The 16,402-nt window shown below is 31.6% G+C and overlaps 2 protein-coding genes across 3 annotated transcripts in view; one reads left to right on the forward strand and one right to left on the reverse strand.

The window, feature by feature from the left end:
- Positions 1-7,900, forward strand: part of LOC127738652 (ATP-dependent RNA helicase TDRD9-like) — a 62,083-nt gene extending 54,183 nt beyond the window's left edge. Inside the window, exons 36-37 of the mRNA XM_052249976.1 lie at positions 4,621-4,790; positions 6,772-7,900. Of these exons, the coding sequence (XP_052105936.1) occupies positions 4,621-4,790; positions 6,772-6,907 (306 nt within the window). The 3' untranslated portion in view covers positions 6,908-7,900. The remainder of the gene's footprint in view (positions 1-4,620; positions 4,791-6,771) is intronic.
- Positions 7,901-12,117: 4,217 nt separating this feature from the next.
- LOC127738653 (complement C1q subcomponent subunit A-like) lies at positions 12,118-15,374 on the reverse strand. Of its 2 annotated transcripts, none has more exons than XM_052249978.1 (3): positions 15,255-15,374; positions 15,065-15,124; positions 12,118-12,545 (listed from the first exon to the last, which is right to left on the reverse strand). In XM_052249978.1, the coding sequence occupies exons 1-3, from the start codon at positions 15,331-15,333 to the stop codon at positions 12,133-12,135; spliced, it is 552 nt and encodes a 183-aa protein (XP_052105938.1). In that variant the 5' UTR covers positions 15,334-15,374; the 3' UTR covers positions 12,118-12,132. The 2 variants fall into 2 exon arrangements, with proteins under 2 accessions (XP_052105938.1, XP_052105937.1); XM_052249977.1 differs by having other exon boundaries at positions 12,118-12,548.
- Between the last annotated feature and the right edge of the window lie 1,028 nt (positions 15,375-16,402).

Below are 16,402 nucleotides of genomic sequence, written 5' to 3' on the forward strand. Positions count from 1 at the left end.
CAGACCCTGTTAAAGCATTCAATAAAATTTTCTGGTGCCTAAAAGTGCATTTTGACAGAGAAATTATGCAAAAATGTAGATTTCATAAAAAAAACACCAAAATACTTAATTATTTTTACCAGTGGAAATCTGGTATTTTATACTGTAGAAACCACTCTAAACTACTGTGAATGTCATTTTTGTCGAGCCTTCGACTTTAGTGGAAAAAGCGAGACATAGCGATCCTACATTCCGTCGGCGGCGTCCACAAATATTCACTCTGTGGTTAAAGTTTTTGAAATTTTAATAACTTTCTTAAACTATCCAGGATTTCTACCAAACTTGGACAGAAGCTTGTTTATGATCATAAGATAGTATCCAGAAGTAAATTTTGTAAAAATAAAATTCCATTTTTTCCGTATTTTACTTATAAATGGACTTAGTTTTTCTGCCGGGAAATATTACATTCACTCTGTGGTTAAAGTTTTTAAAATTTTAATAACTTTCTTAAACTATCCTGGGTTTCTACCAAACTTGGACAGAAGCTTGTTTATGATCATAAGATAGTATCCAGAAGTAAATTTTGTAAAAATAAAATTCCATTTTTTCCGTATTTTACTTATAAATGGACTTAGTTTTTCTGCCGGGAAATATTACATTCACTCTGTGGTTAAAGTTTTTAAAATTTTAATAAATTTCTTATACTATTTTGGATTTGCACCAAACTTGGACAGAAGCTTGTTTATGATCAAAAGCTAGTATCTAGAAGGAAATTTTGTAAAAAAATAAATCCATTTTTTCAGTATTTTACTTTTAAATGGACTTAGATTTTCTGCCAGGAAACAACACATTCACTCTGTGGTTAAAGTTTTTAAAATTTTAATAACTTTCTTATACTATTTTGGATTTGTACCAAACTTGGACAGAAGCTTGTTTATGGTCAAATGCTAGTATCTAGAAGGAAATTTTTTTTTTCTTCCAGTTAACATTACATTCAGTCTGCAGTTAAAGTTTTTAAACATTTATTAGATTCATAAACTATCCTGGATTTTTACCAAACTTGGACAGAAGCTTCTTACAATCACAAGATAGTATCAAGAGGAATATTTTTATTGATTTACTTCCTCATTTTTGTTGAGCCTGCGATTAACAGAAAAAGTAGGCGAGACACTGGGTTCCGCGGAACCCTTACGAATTTTTATCATAAAATTGTAGTGCAATGAAGTGCAAATTTTCAAAACTTGTCATTTCACATAATTCTATTTGAAAAAAAATGTTTTTTACATGTATTTCAATGAAAACCTTTTATCAGTGAGAAATCCACATGAGGTTTTAAAGGAAACATTGTGACATCACACGTATTAAATAACGACGGATCAAAATAATGCTAATTATAGTTTGCAGTGTTACATGAGGAACAGTTGCCGCAAGATTTAACTCGAAATATGGAGTCGAAAAGATCAGTAACTAAGCATTTTTATATAATATCAAGACCATAGTAACATTTTTCATATCAGCATATTTTTAACATACCGACTGTAATTTCAATTGCATAAATACCATAAATAAACAATTTAGAGCTTGCCTCATAAAACAAAATGCTTACCAGTTATTCAGAACTTTTTAAAACCTCTAGTTTGCCGTCTCAGGTTAAAAAGTAATGATATGTCTGGAACTGAAATAAGACAAAAAAATTTACTCAGGCTGTGTTATCATTTGATTTAAATACACAAGTATTATTGAGAGAGAAAACATCAAATTTTTGAAAGTTTTACCACAAAGAAAGAAAAATGCTTCTCCTTTGTGGCTTATCAACCTTCATTTAAACATTAGGAGCAATGAGTAGTAGCTTAATAGTTGAATAGGCGCAGCACTATTGTTTTCAAAAGGTTTGACCCTCCCCCTTTTTCACTGAGAAAAGACAATATCTTGTGATTTGCTTGTGTGCATTGAAATATTTAATAATTCATGATTTTCTTAATACATGTTTGTCTTTTTATTTGCATATGATTTCTAATGACCAGGGGTCAAATTTATTGGATAAAAGCACATGTGATGATGTATCTCACTTTACTCGCAACTGAAGTGTGTTATTTCCCTTGATTATCAGTTATCCCTGTAGACGGGAATGATAATTACATAACAAAGACTTTATTGTGTCATGTTTACTTACAATTTAATAATATAAATGTTTTCATAAGTTAGTTCATGCCTTTTTCAATTAAATAAGGTGTTCCTTTCAGATCTCTCGGGGTAAACAAAGCTATGATTGTGCCTAAAAGAAGTGTTCAGCCCCGTGCCAGTAATGCATTTTAAAAGCGAAAATTTCATTGAATTTTTGCTGATCTTTATCGATAATGTTTATCGAAAACCAGCTGGGATAACTTGGTATAAATAAAAAACTACTAAATGTCATTTTCACACTTTTCTCTGGTGTACAAGGTGCAATCATCCATAAATCAGTCTGAAAATTGTTGAAAATTTTCTTGTAATTTGGGTCAATATCTTTAATTGTTTTTACATAGGCGGTAATGGTAACGTTTTTTCCTGTAGCTCAGTCAATATCGTAAACTTGGATATGTATGATAGCTCGTTTCGAAGCTGTGACATTTTCACATATGTGGTTAAATTTTCAGGGTACGAAGTGACATTACTTTTTCCATAAATTATCATACCCCGAACATCCTTTCGTGATGTGGCTCCTCGTGGTAAAAAATCCCTTTTTTGACACAATAAGTTCTTTGAAAATTTAATACTTTGAACACATTTAATAGCTCCATAGTTTTTACACATTTATTCTATGTTCCTCTACTTTCCTAATCACCACAAATGGTTAAGCTCAATCATTTGTTAAAAATAGAAACATGTCCAATATCATTACACAGAGATTTTTTGTTTACACACAACTTTTGAGTTCCTCATTTCGAGGCGCATTAGGGATATTGACCCAGGTGACAGAATACAGCTATGAAATATAAACACTAGAATTGAAAACCAAAAGATGTGAAAAAGAAAGAAAAAACAGGAAATATTTTATACAGAAAATTTTTAGTTCATGCATTTTCATGTCAAAATCCAATAAAATGGGACATTACTTTTCTTTATCACTAAAAATGTTGATATTAGATGTTTTTATAATGCAAACATATAACTACAGATCCAAGAGGTAATTTCTTATAATAAAATTTTAGCCAGTAAAAATCTGGAAGAGCAAGTGAATTTAAAAAAGTGTTAGCTTGCTTGGCCAGTTAAAATACACAAATGTACATCTTATTTCTATCCCTGAAATATTTATTACAATTAACCATGTTAACTGTTACTGTCTTTGAAGATAAAAAAGGCGGTAAATTTTTATCACAAGTGTGCTTTAAGAACTACGATATTTTGATACTAAACTTGAGTGCCTTGTTGTTAAGTTTAAAAACAAAAAGAACAGAAAATAAAATTATAAATAGCAATCATGTAGTTTCTTACTTTATTTTCACGAAAAAGATAATTTTTAATGAACTATACACATTAAAACTCACATCTAGTATATTTGTTGTTTTCCCAATTTCATTGAAAATTGCGCAAAATAATTCCCAAAACTTGCCAGGGTCCTTTTTCCCAAAATACCAAGAAAAACCCCTGTACTGTAAAGATTTTTATTTATGTGAATTCATAACAGTAGTTTCATGCTAAATAGTTCCTGGGATATTTTATCTGTTGACGCTATCCCACAATACATATTTCTTGCATCTAATAAACATAAAACATATTGTTATATTCTGCCTAGCTCTACAGTTGAATAGTAAGCCAGGATCCCAGGCTTCTGGTCATATATATATATCCCTTAAACTTTTCATATCTAAGTGGGCAATCTCATTTGAAACAGGTGAAATTTGGATTCAAATGGGTTACCACATAAACCCATAGAAGTCAGTTCATTTCTAAAACAGGTATATTTTCCCACAATTGGAATATTCCAAAAAGCTCATTCATTTTAATTTGTTAAACCAGACTGAGAATGGTATGTCCCAGAGTGGTCAAGTCCATTTTACATACACTTGTCCAGATCAATTAATGATTACAAATCAAGGTTGATAAACTGTTCATCTTTCAATCATTTCAGTGATATATGAACACATTTTATAGATTAAATTTCAGTTTTGACGAAACATAGATTAGTGTTCACTTGTGAATAAAGTTTGTGATAAGCCAGTCAGAAAGTTATTATCCTTGAAGTGAAAAATTATTTCTAATTTACATGAAATCTTTACTGTAATGATATACTGTAATGATAGTGGTTTATCAAAGGAGATTTCTGAACAAGCTTTCTAAATATTTTCAATCTCAGTTTGTAGACATTTAAGTGCATTTTAGAAATCATTTAGTTCAAAATAAGTTCCATGAAACTTATTTAGCCATTTTTCTTATTTCAAGAACTATTTGAACAGTTGAAAGACCAAGGCTTTACATCAAATCTAATAGTTACACAAGTCAACACTTCCCATGGATGATAGGTTAGCAACATGTACTGTTTGGAGCTGAAGTCTAGAAGTTTCCTTACATTAATTTTTATTCCTATATACACTTGATTGAATGTATTGACATTCTTGATATTTGCAATTTAATTAGATATAATATGTTGTTTATTTTTAGGTAGATCCAGATGATTTGATAGAGACATCATTAGAAGGAACCCCTGCTGATGCCCCACATCTCCTTAACCTGCACAAAGCTCAAATGTTAGAGGAAGAAGTTTATGTTGATAAAGCTAGTCCAGAATATTTAAAAGAACATGCAGAATGGCTGAAGAAGGCCTCAAAAGAGTGAGTTATTTGGTCTTTTCTAATTGTCACTTTGATAACTTTACTTCCGTTGTTACATACCCTCAAACATCTAATGGCCCTTTTAAATGTGGCATGTTTTTAAGTCTTAACAATACCCAGATTTGATCCTGCCCTCAGTTTAACCCTGACTTGCACAATTTCACAATGGTAACTTTTTATTATTACTTGGTTGCTATCATGGTGACAAAATTTTAAGATAAGTCTTTGACCTATGATCTTGAAAACCATTAAGGCTAAGCATTATGCAGTGATGTGCAATATGATTGATTTAAGTCCATTGCTCAATGAAATAATAAATTGTACATACAAAGTACAATATAAAAATCAGTGTAAATAAGCAATTTTGATTCTATAATATCAGTACCTGTATTTATGGTTATCTTGATGCAAAAAAATCAATGGAACACACATAACAAAAGGGGACCTTGACTTTGACCCCTTTTAAAGTTGATCCTTGTCTAATTCATGTCTGGTTCATTAATTTCTTTACCGCAAAATGTAGGTTGACTAAAGTTGGTATGCTGATGCATCATGGAATGGGTGTGTGTCATATTTCAAAGTTACATCACTCTGACTTTGATTTTAACCTATGACTCCTATGATACTAAAACATTGTCTGATTTGTGTCCTGCACATAACTTTTGTATTAAAGAACTTCAGTTGACTAAAGTTGGTTTGCTGATGCATCTTGTGTGCAGTTGTGTTATATATCAAAGTCATGTCATTCTGACCTTGACCTCTACATTTTACCTCTATGATACTAAAGTATTGTCTGATTTGTGTCCTGGGCATAAATTTTGTACTGTAGCACTTATATTGACAAAACTTTGTATGCAGAAGCATTTTACGATCGGGATGTGTCAAATACCAAAATCAGGTCATTTTGAACTTGACCCTTGATCCTTATGCTGAAAGCCAAAAATCTCAAAATGTCGTTGTCTAAATTCTAATTTCAAAGCAGCATCTAAAATGCATGTGTGTGGAGTATTAGTCTTGCTATATTGCCAGCTGTAGTTTTAGAATTTACTGATAACAGTTTGTATTTTATCCTTCTTTATTTATACATTTCATTCAGTATTTAAATGTTGTTGTTTTTGTCTCGCCTTGACGGAGTCAAAAACCCAGACATAGGTATGCTGTTTCCGGCGGCGGCGTCAACTATGTATTAGTTTGTGATTAGGTCTAGTTTATGATGAACCACTAGTGGTAGGTCAATGACATTTGGTATGCAGTTGAATTAGCATTGGCACATCTCATTACCATGAAGGTTATTTGGCCCCACCGCCTCAGTCAATGTTTATTGACTTTGAAACTTTGCTTAGTTTTCATGTATTAGTTTGTGATTAGGTCAGTTTATGAGGAACCACTAGTGGTTGGTCAATGATATTTGGTATGCAGTTGTATAAGCTTTGGCATATCTCATTTCCATGGAGATTATTTTGCCCTGCCCCTTCAGTCATGGTCCATTGACTGAAAATTTGGTTAGTTTTCATGTATTAGTTTGTGATTAGATCAGTTTATCGGGAACCACTAGTGGTAGATCAATGATATTTGGTATGCAGTTGTATAAAGATTGGCATATCTCATTTCCATGGAGATTATTTGGCCCCGCCCCTTCAGTCATGGTCTATTGACTTTGAAACTTTTGCTTAGTTTACAAGTTAATGTTTGTGTTTAAGTTTCTTTAAAGGGAACAACTTATGAAAAGTCGATGGTATTTGGTATGCAGTTGATTAGCATTGGCACATCTCATTTCCATGGAGATTGTTTAGCCCTTTACCTTTAGTCATGGTTCATTGACTTTGAATATTTGCATAACTTACATGTTTAAGTATTGTTATTTTAATTTCAACATTTGCATTATCAAAATAACAAATAGGCGAGACATATCTCTGTGTTAACAGTTTATTTTAGTAACAGTGAAAGTGAACATTTGTAACATGATTTTGTTTATTTTCAGCTACACAAAGAGGGAACCTATCACGTGTGAGATCTGTGAAATGACATGGCACACCCCTCAGCTGTTAGCAATACACATAGAGACACGTAGACATCAAGAAAAAGTGGCTGCTTTACACCAAAAAGAAGATTACTGAAAGTGATTCACAAGTTCTGTGGAGTCCCATTAGCAGCATTCATATAAATGGTTTAAAAAGTACCAACATAACGACTTTGCTTCAATGATTATGTTCAGGCAAGGTGTCAGTAACCTTGAGGAAGATATGATCTTATTATTGGATAGAGAAATGTAATTTGTCATGTTCAGACTGTGCTATAGAAACTTGTTGAATTGAAATGTTCAGTAGTGTAAAAGGAATTGGTCAAATGATCATGAAACACCAATGAACTGCTGAAATTCTTCATTTGGTTATAGCAGACGGACATTTTGTTGCAGAATATTGTAATGGAGGGAAAGAAATAAATTCAGTTGAGTTTTCATTCATAAGTGTAACTGTATAGAGTTATAGGAGCAAAAATCATGGTATAATCCAACAGATTGCTGAAAACTACTGTAAAAGTTATACTCAATTCCTTTGCAGATTATATCTAGTTCTAAGATAGTTGTTAGTTCACATTTTAATATGTTAATATTTCTTCTATTTTTATTACTCTAGTCATAAAAAAGACGTCTGTATATACTGTGTATTTCCATACAGGAAGGGGTATGTTTAACAATTGATGATGGATGTTTTATATATTAGATAATACTCATTTTTATTCCCCATTTGATAACATGTTTAGGGAACTTTTGATATATGAGTTTTTTATCGATTTTCATTTTTATTGTCATTCTGCAAAAGAATTGTGATTTCAACCAGTTGGGGAAATTGTATGGGAATTGAATTATCTTATGTCATTTTGAATTTATAGTTAAATTTTGTCTTTTTTTAACATGCATATCAAGGAAAAATATGTATGGATTTTTTTGTTAAATGATAATATTGTTTAAAGATCAAAATAGACATATAAGTATGGTCAAGAGTTTAGTTTGTCTTTCATCATGTAGAAATAGTTTAGTTTTGTGTATCAAGTTCTTGGAAAAGTACTTTTCATTACATGAAAATTTAATAAAAGAATAAAAAAAAGTTTTCTTTATTTACTCTCATAATGTTTTGAGGGCACATGGTATAATTAAACTGTTTTAAAAAAAGATCTGAGTTTCACAAAAATTGCAGTTTTATCACAATAACGGCATTTAGTGAAGAGCTTTATGATGATGATGGATGGCAACATCTATTGGCAAATTAAATGCATATTCAGGAGGAGAACATGTTAATGCAATATGAATATCAACCCTGCTACGTTCTAGACCAACATGCAGAGTCAGCTTTTTAAGGTGCTAGTTCACAAGGTAATAGTCTACAGGAAGACATGTCACCCGACCTGGACATATTATTTGGATACGGGCCAAACAGTCTTTGCTCTTACTCTTTAATGCTTTGTGCTTAGCAGCGAAGCAGCAACTACTTATTTGAATTCTTTGTATTGGCTAACTGAGAGAAATCCACCACCTCCCACACTCAAAACAAACATGAAACCACTCCGGCAGTTAAGACAATGAGACAGCTGCTAAAACACAAAAACTAAAAAAAGTTGTATTTTATTAAGATTTATCAGTTCAGGATTTGTAAACAACAAAAAAGGGGATATCTTTGGCTGGTATTTTCTGAAGTCATAGTTACACGTTTGCAGGAAAAGGGTCTTTCTTATGTTTCCTGTACTGTCTTTAACATAACTAGTTCTCATGTTATCCTTAATTTACAACGGAAAAGAATTGCTATGGTGTATCTATTCATGACACAAAATCACTATGCACACATGAAAAAAGCCAGAAAACAGAGCTTTTATTACTGCTCTTCGTCTTAATTCAGCGAGGTCTTCAACTAGTAGCAAAAACTCTCACCTCACTGCAAGTTTCAGATACCCCCTAGCACCTGTGTGAGTTATTTGCATTACAGAACACAGCTGCTTGGTATAATAGAAAAATTAAAAATCATATATGTCCAGAAATCTCAAAATAGCCGGTACTGTCCTATACTTCCTGACAATTCCATTATAAAATACAAAAACAGTACAAACATTTAGACAATGGGGCACATCAATATATATTTGCTTGATAACTTGGCAGGAAATTATTTATGAACATGGCGAATAATCATAAATGGGAGTGGAATATTTGAATAAACAAAGTGGTTGGTAGCAAAAAAATGATGTAAAACACATAAGAGAAGTTATCTAAAAAATAAATATGCCATAGGTGAAAACATTATCTGAGATACTTTTTACTACCCCCACACAGCTTATGAGACGAACTCACTTACATTTGACTGATATCATTAACTTATTTCATTGTTGAATAAGATATTGTGTGGAATTGAGTAAACTGTGATATAAGTTTATGTAACTGCTTAAGGTATATTGATTATATATAATGCAAAACAACAGCAATGCTGCCTTTCCCTACTCTATTGTCATGAGGAAAATTTAAAATATAAGATATGATATTGAATTTATACCATAGAAAAGCAAAAAAAAAAGATTACCATCCTTCAGGGGTACTGTGATCACTGTCAGTAGCTTGTAAATAAAGGCAACAGTAGTATACCGCTGTTCGAAACTCATAAATCGATAGAGATAAAAACAAATTCGGGTTACAAACTAAAACTGAGGGAAACGCATCAAATATAAGAGGAGAACAACGACACAACAAAAACCTATGATTCACGGCTTTTGTTAAATTTTCATTATCATTTAAATTTGAACGGTTGGAAGACTTGTTGCAAATAGCTTTCTGGCCTGTTGTGTCAATTGTTGAATGAAGTATCTTTGTTACTACATGGATGACACGAAAAATTAAAAATGATCTATATGGCCACACCTAATATATACCTCGTGTTGGATTCCCCACATGTTATGATAGGTCTTCAAAAAAATATATTTTTCTTAAAACCCAACTTTCAGTACGGATCTGGCTGCATTTGGGTAGAAATTTACACTTAAAAATGTTATGTCTGTCCTGCATTTGTAATTTTTAATAACAAGTAAAATAACAAAAATACCGAACTCCAAGGAAAATTCAAAACAGAAAGTCCTTTATCAAATTGAAAAATCAAAAGCTCAAACACATCAAACGAATGGAAAACAACTGTCATATTCCCGACTTAGTACAGGCATTTCCTTATGTAGAAAATGGGGGATTAAACCTGGTTTTATATTTAGCTAAACCTCTCACTTGTACGACAGTCACATAAAATTCCATTATATCCACAACAATGTGTGAACAAAACAAACATTGTCATTCCTGCATTTATAATTAATATTATTTGAACGTTGTTTCATGGCATGATATATGTATATATTTTCTCTGCTTGAGGTTGGCAACTATGTTATTCTGTAGATTTAGAATACTTTTGATTTTCAATTTTAAATGACAAAGCACATTTACAAAATCTCTTCACTAAAAGGTTAAGATCAAGCAGTCTTGAAATATTTATGTAAAAGATTTGGATATTTAAATGGTGATTCCTTTCCATGCAGTTGTAGTATTTTGTATTCATACATGTAAGCTGTGTGAAATTTGTTCTTCACCAATTGAATGTTCTGATGGCACAGTGTGATGGCACCTGGATAGTTGAAGATAAGGAACAGTAGAGATACCTGGTTATAAACAAGAATTTCATTGGTAAGGTAAGTTTGGCAAGAATTCTTAAGAACAGATTAATTGCCAAGATAATGTGAAACGACTGGATTAATTAAAGTCAGATAAATTGGGGATATTTTCAACTCTCAATATTTATCCAAAAAGTATTGCCCTTTCACAATATCAATGGGCAAAAAATTGTTTCAAGTTGCAGTTTAAAATCATATATATATCACCTGCAATGAATGCAGACTTAAAATTTTAATCACATGATTTTTTCTCTATTATTGGTACAACAATGTAATAGGATCCTAAATATTTGATATATGGGATTCATGCAAGGACTTCACATATGGTTCACCTGATCTTGACCTCGTTTTATGGATCAGTGATCAATGTTAGTTTTCGTGGTCTAGAATTCCTTATCGCAGATTAAACTCAGCAGTTTTTTTATTTGCAAAAATATCAGAGAAGTAGTTATAAAGCATTTAGTTGCAGCTTTTAAACATTTCAAATTTAATTTTCAATATATCGTTCTGCCACCACCACAAAAAATAAAAGTTTCATGAATAATTTAATCGAATCAAAATGGAAATGAAATGACAATTTGCAGTTTTGAGAGATTTCTCTTACCCTTCGACTTATATTTGGTCTCTTATAGACAGTTTTCTCATTGGCAACCATACCCCATATTCTTGTTATATAATGTTAAGGATGTATTCTGATGTTTCAGTCTCTTTGAAATCTCTTTCAGGACTTATTCCCAAAACATGTTGTACAAGTGAAAAACATGTAAAAATGGGAAAAATCATTAAAATTGGGTGTTTTCAAATGGCTGTAGCAAAAAAAGAATTGCACCACCATTTGATTTTTTTTCATCAATTACTTTACAATTACAGTCATATAAACCAAAAAATCAGGTTAAAAAAAAAGTTTAATTCTAGAATTTTCTGCTTCTTCAGAAGTGTACATCCTTTAATCTAATTTGTGGATTCAAGTATTTTCAAAAGGGAAAATTGAATACATTTTTTTGTCTAATAAACTGATACTACAGTATTTAACCTTGAACTCACAAAAATATTCCACATATATTGAAGTTGTGCACCTGTTGTTATGAAATTGTTTGAAGATTTTTATTTTCATTTTTGGTATTGGACTTGATAATTTAGTAACTTTGTAAAAACAAATTGGTGTAATCAACTCCTTCTATCGTTTTCAACCCAGATCCTTGAAGTTCATGAAAATTTTGCACGCATATTGAAGTTGTGCACCTCCTATTATAGAATTGAGTTGTAAAGCTTTTGTTTACAACTTTTTTACATTTTATGTTGTCATGTATTTAAATATTCACTATTAACAACTATTCTCAATTGCTTAAGAGGCATTTAGTAAAACCTGCTCATTTCAGTCATAGGAAAATTTTGGTTGAACTGCTGTCTATTCGTGTTATCAACAATACAAAGATTTAAAAGTCAAATACCTTCATAGGTCTTTAAATTGATTTAATATTAACAAATAATAGCTATATGGGTAATGTAAGGTATACTAAATTGAAAAGGAAAGATAAGTATTACGTATGTAAGAATTAAAGAATGAAAATATTTTGTTTGTGCAACAGAACAGCTCACCAGACAACATGGATATATAAGATAAAATGTAATAGAATTATTGCTTCATATTTCATTCAGAAATAAGGAAGCCAGAAAACATGCTCCAATGATCACTATCACTGTAGATTTCCTCGGTGTTGCTACGGTGTTTTATGTACACACGGTCTCCTTTCTTTAATTTGAGAACAATGTTAGCTGAACCTGTATGAAAGCCTTTTCCTGTGTATACTCCTACATTTTTTTCATTATTTTTCATAAGATATGAATAGAAGTATTTTCCATTTGGAGACATTGTTGTTGCAGATATTTGATAGAATCCTTTCCTTGGTGCTGTGAAGATTCCAGAATTTGGGTCATATCCTTTCCCCTCGTTGGTCCAAACTTTATCAAACTTAACAACTGCACCTGAGCCAATGGATTTTGTAGCTGACAGCGAAGCTGTGAAAGCAATTACAATCTTCTTGCAGTTACAGGTAGACGGTTCTGCTAAGAAAAATGTGTTTATTAATATACAATTAACGTGTCAGTTGCAAAACAGAAAGTTTAATGAAATCAAATAACAATGATAATTTGTAGATTTAGTTTAGTTTATCAAAGATTTTTATAGTTAGGTTATATTTTTAGAAGATTCTTAGTTTGATGTATATCTATGCCACCATTTGTCAGTTAAGTAGTGTCTATGTTTCAAAGTCACAATTTTCCTTGAAATTCAGCAATTTGCTTAACCACAATTACAAATGATGGTTAATTAAGCAGGCAAGTGTAAATATTTGTAAATAACCGGTATCGAGTATCACAGCGTTTTTGTTAAATGCTTTTAACTTACTACTGGCAAAAAAATATTTTAAGATAAAAACACTAAGATGGATCAGCTTTACATAGCGCTTATTTACATTCCTTTCCACATCATCATAAAGTTTTCCTGATATAATACGTCAGGGAAAATATGTTATTTATAATTTGAAAGCATTACATTCCTTACATAAATTATTCGTTTTATTTGGGAAAATATACGAAAAAAAGTTTGTTCTATAAACAAATGTGGCCAATGTAGGAAAAGTTCTCAAGCTACTCTTGACTAACTGCTGTTCATTAACATATTTTGACTTTTAAAAAACTACACAAAATTATGCATATAAAAATTGGTGAAATGAATTTAAAAAGGAATCAGTAGCATAAAATTAGTGCACTTCATATAAAGATAAGATTTGGTATGATTGCCAATGAGACAATACTACACCAGAGACCAAATCACATAGAAGAATATCAACTATAGGTAACTGTATGGACCAACAATGAGCAAAACTCATAAAAGGTTCCGAAATAACAAATATTAAACAATTCAAACGCAAAACCTAACGACATGATTTGTGTACAAAACAAACGAAAAACAAATATGATATGCAACAACAAACGACAACCACTGAATTACAGGCTCCTGGCTTGGGACAGGCACATACAGAATGTGGAAAGGTTAACAATGTCTGAGGACAAGTCAACCCTCCCCTTAACGTAGGACAGTGGTGTATCAGCACAACATAAGAACAAATTATAAAATTCAGATCGATAAAAAGCACAAAAACACAAAAGATACAAAGTACAGATCTGAGAGAACTCGCAGTTACTTAAAGCTAGTTCAAAGAAAATAACAACTAATAAAAATATCATGTATCTAAAAGTAAAATATCAATCAGTATCATATCCTGTTTTGAAAAAAGAAAACTATTTTATAATAACTTTGCTTCCATATGATCAATGGTCTAGACAAATAAATTGCCGTGGAGGATAGAAGGTATAGGGTTCTATTCTCTGTCTTGGTAAAATCATGAAATACTTTTCCAGCAAGAAAATAAGAGCAAAAACATGTTGGTTCCGAGTCAGAATAATGTGTCTAGCTGACAGGTCTACATGCAGACTGCTACCTTGTTAGCTATCAAGTTGAAAATCTGGCTGTGACATTATGTCGGTCTAGTACAAAGTAGGATATACTTATATATAATTAACATGATATCCTGAATAGGCATGTACTATATACAATTGACATTAAGCATTCATCAATCAATTCGAATAAGATACTTAAAGCACATGCACACAGCTACTGCCAAATATTAAAAAAAGTATGAGAATTATTGTAATGTTTTTTTTTTGTTTTTTTTTTAAACAGTAAGTTACCAAATTACCAATTGTAATACAAGTTAGATTTTCAAAATGTATTCCATTTCCTTTAAGTTCAGGGGTTATTCACTTGAGCAACTAAATCAACTGACTTATTTTGACCAAATAAAATTGAAAATGGAAATGGGGAATGTGTCAAAGAGACAACAACCCGACTAAAGAGCAGAAAACAGCCCAAGGCCACCAACGGGTCTTCAACACAGCGAAAAAATCCCGCACCCGGAGTCGGGCTTCAGCTGGCCCCTAAACAAAAATGTGTACTAGTTCAGTGAAAATGGACGTCACACTAAACTCCGAAACATACAAATGAACTAAAATAAAAAAAACAAACATAAAAGACTAACAAAGGCCAGAGGCTCCTGACTTGGGACAAATGCACATTTATATTTAAGGATATAACAACACATCTAGTTTCAGGCAATGACACTTCATTATAACAGATGAGCTGCTTTGACAGATGGGTGCTGGTCAGGTCAAGTTAAAGAACAGCATATGTCCGTAAAACTCAATGAACAGTTATATCTATAATGTCATGTTCATTATCACATTTGTAAATTAGTATAAACATTTTGCTTATATGAAACGAACAGTCAACTAAGCTTTATTTAAATATAATGATTTGTATCTATGATGATGCTTGCATATTTCATGATTCCATGTTCTACATAGTTTAAAACAACTGGAAAAAACAAACATCAATAAATAAAACCGACTGCAAGTGACCTTATAATGAAATAAGTATGCAAACCTTCTATTGAAGGTACAAAATAAGTATGCAAAATGCTCAAGTAGAAATGAGTATTGAAAATACTGTTGAAAGAACATACCAGAACTAGGGCCTTTAATCTTCAACATCATATTAAGAAGATCTTGGAAGAGCCCATTCTCTGCAAAAAAAAGATATACTTAAATGTACTTAGTTGTTATAGAATATATTTATTAAAACATATATACATTTTCATTTCATTTTTCTTCTTCTTTCAATCCCAATGTAATCTGCTTTAAACAAATACTTACGAAGTTCAGTATCACAAGTAGACTCCACTTTAACCATCTGTGTCCATAACATGAGAAAAATCAAAGGTGTCCTAAACATTGTGCTCAAAGGAAATGACTTGTGCTATTAAATAAATGCTTTGGATGCTGTTGGGTTTTTTTTTATTTTGCATTTCAACTTGTATTTATACTCAACTGAAACCTTGCAAGCTGTTCTTTGTGTCTCTCATTAAATGATATATGATTCCTATTGATTATAAAGGACATGCAACTCAACTGTTTTCCAAGAATTTGTTAAAAAAATATTTCTCTAAATCTTATATCCTTTTAAAGATTTCCTCTGTGTGGCAGTTTGTGAATGAAGGACTTTCCAAACTTAACTAACTCTTATATGATGATTTTTCAAATGAAGATATTATGGAAGTGGGTAATAATTATAGGAAAAATGAAATGATAAATGCCTATGACCCAAGAAGTTGAATAGGTTAAAACAACCGAAATAAACACAATTTTTGGAAATTTATTAATAGAAAAACTAAGGATATGGGTTATCCATCCATGTCACAAAATCACTACATGCACAGCAAAAAACACACAAAAAGCAAAGAACAAAGAACAGCGCTTTTATTACTGATCTTCATCTCAAAGTCACAGTGAGGCCTTCAACACGGGAATGCAATGTAAAAAATCCAGTCAGGAGAGAGAACTGCTTACATTAAATTTAGTTCTCTTAAAGTCTGAAGATACTAGATCTGCATCAACAGGATGGTTATCTTCTGGAACCTATTAAGCATCAGAACTCTGTTGTTAGTTTTGAAGATTTTGCAAACTTTGCTTTGACATTAACAAAACGCTCATTAAAACCTGAATTGCTTGCTCGCCTGGTGAGAATATAGAAGACGTGTGTTTCGTCTACAAAAGACTCACCAGTGACATGTGAAATCACATTTGATGTTGAAATAGATAACACAGACATATCACAGGTAATTGGGAAAACAAATAGTGAAACCACGAAAGCAATCAGGATGTGAAAGTAGAAAATATAGATATGTTATTTTGATGAATTTATGGATTATTGGCATCTTAATACCACCTTAGAACACCCATATGATGTGAAAACAAAAATAAAAATCACTATCAGTGAGGTGAAATAAAACATGTTACCGGTA

Source organism: Mytilus californianus, unplaced genomic scaffold (assembly GCF_021869535.1).
Source record: "Mytilus californianus isolate M0D057914Y unplaced genomic scaffold, xbMytCali1.0.p SCAF_4, whole genome shotgun sequence".
Taxonomy (NCBI): Eukaryota; Metazoa; Mollusca; class Bivalvia; order Mytilida; family Mytilidae; genus Mytilus; species Mytilus californianus.

Coding starts and splice junctions, on each gene's coding strand:
- LOC127738653 (XM_052249977.1), bottom strand. CDS start 15,333: ATGTTTAGGACACCTTTGATTTTTCTCATGTTATGGACACAGATGGTT. Junction 15,125..15,254: donor TACTTGTGATACTGAACTTC/GTAAGTATTTGT, acceptor TTTTTTTTGCAG/AGAATGGGCTCTTCCAAGAT. Junction 12,549..15,064: donor GATTAAAGGCCCTAGTTCTG/GTATGTTCTTTC, acceptor CATTTTTCTTAG/CAGAACCGTCTACCTGTAAC.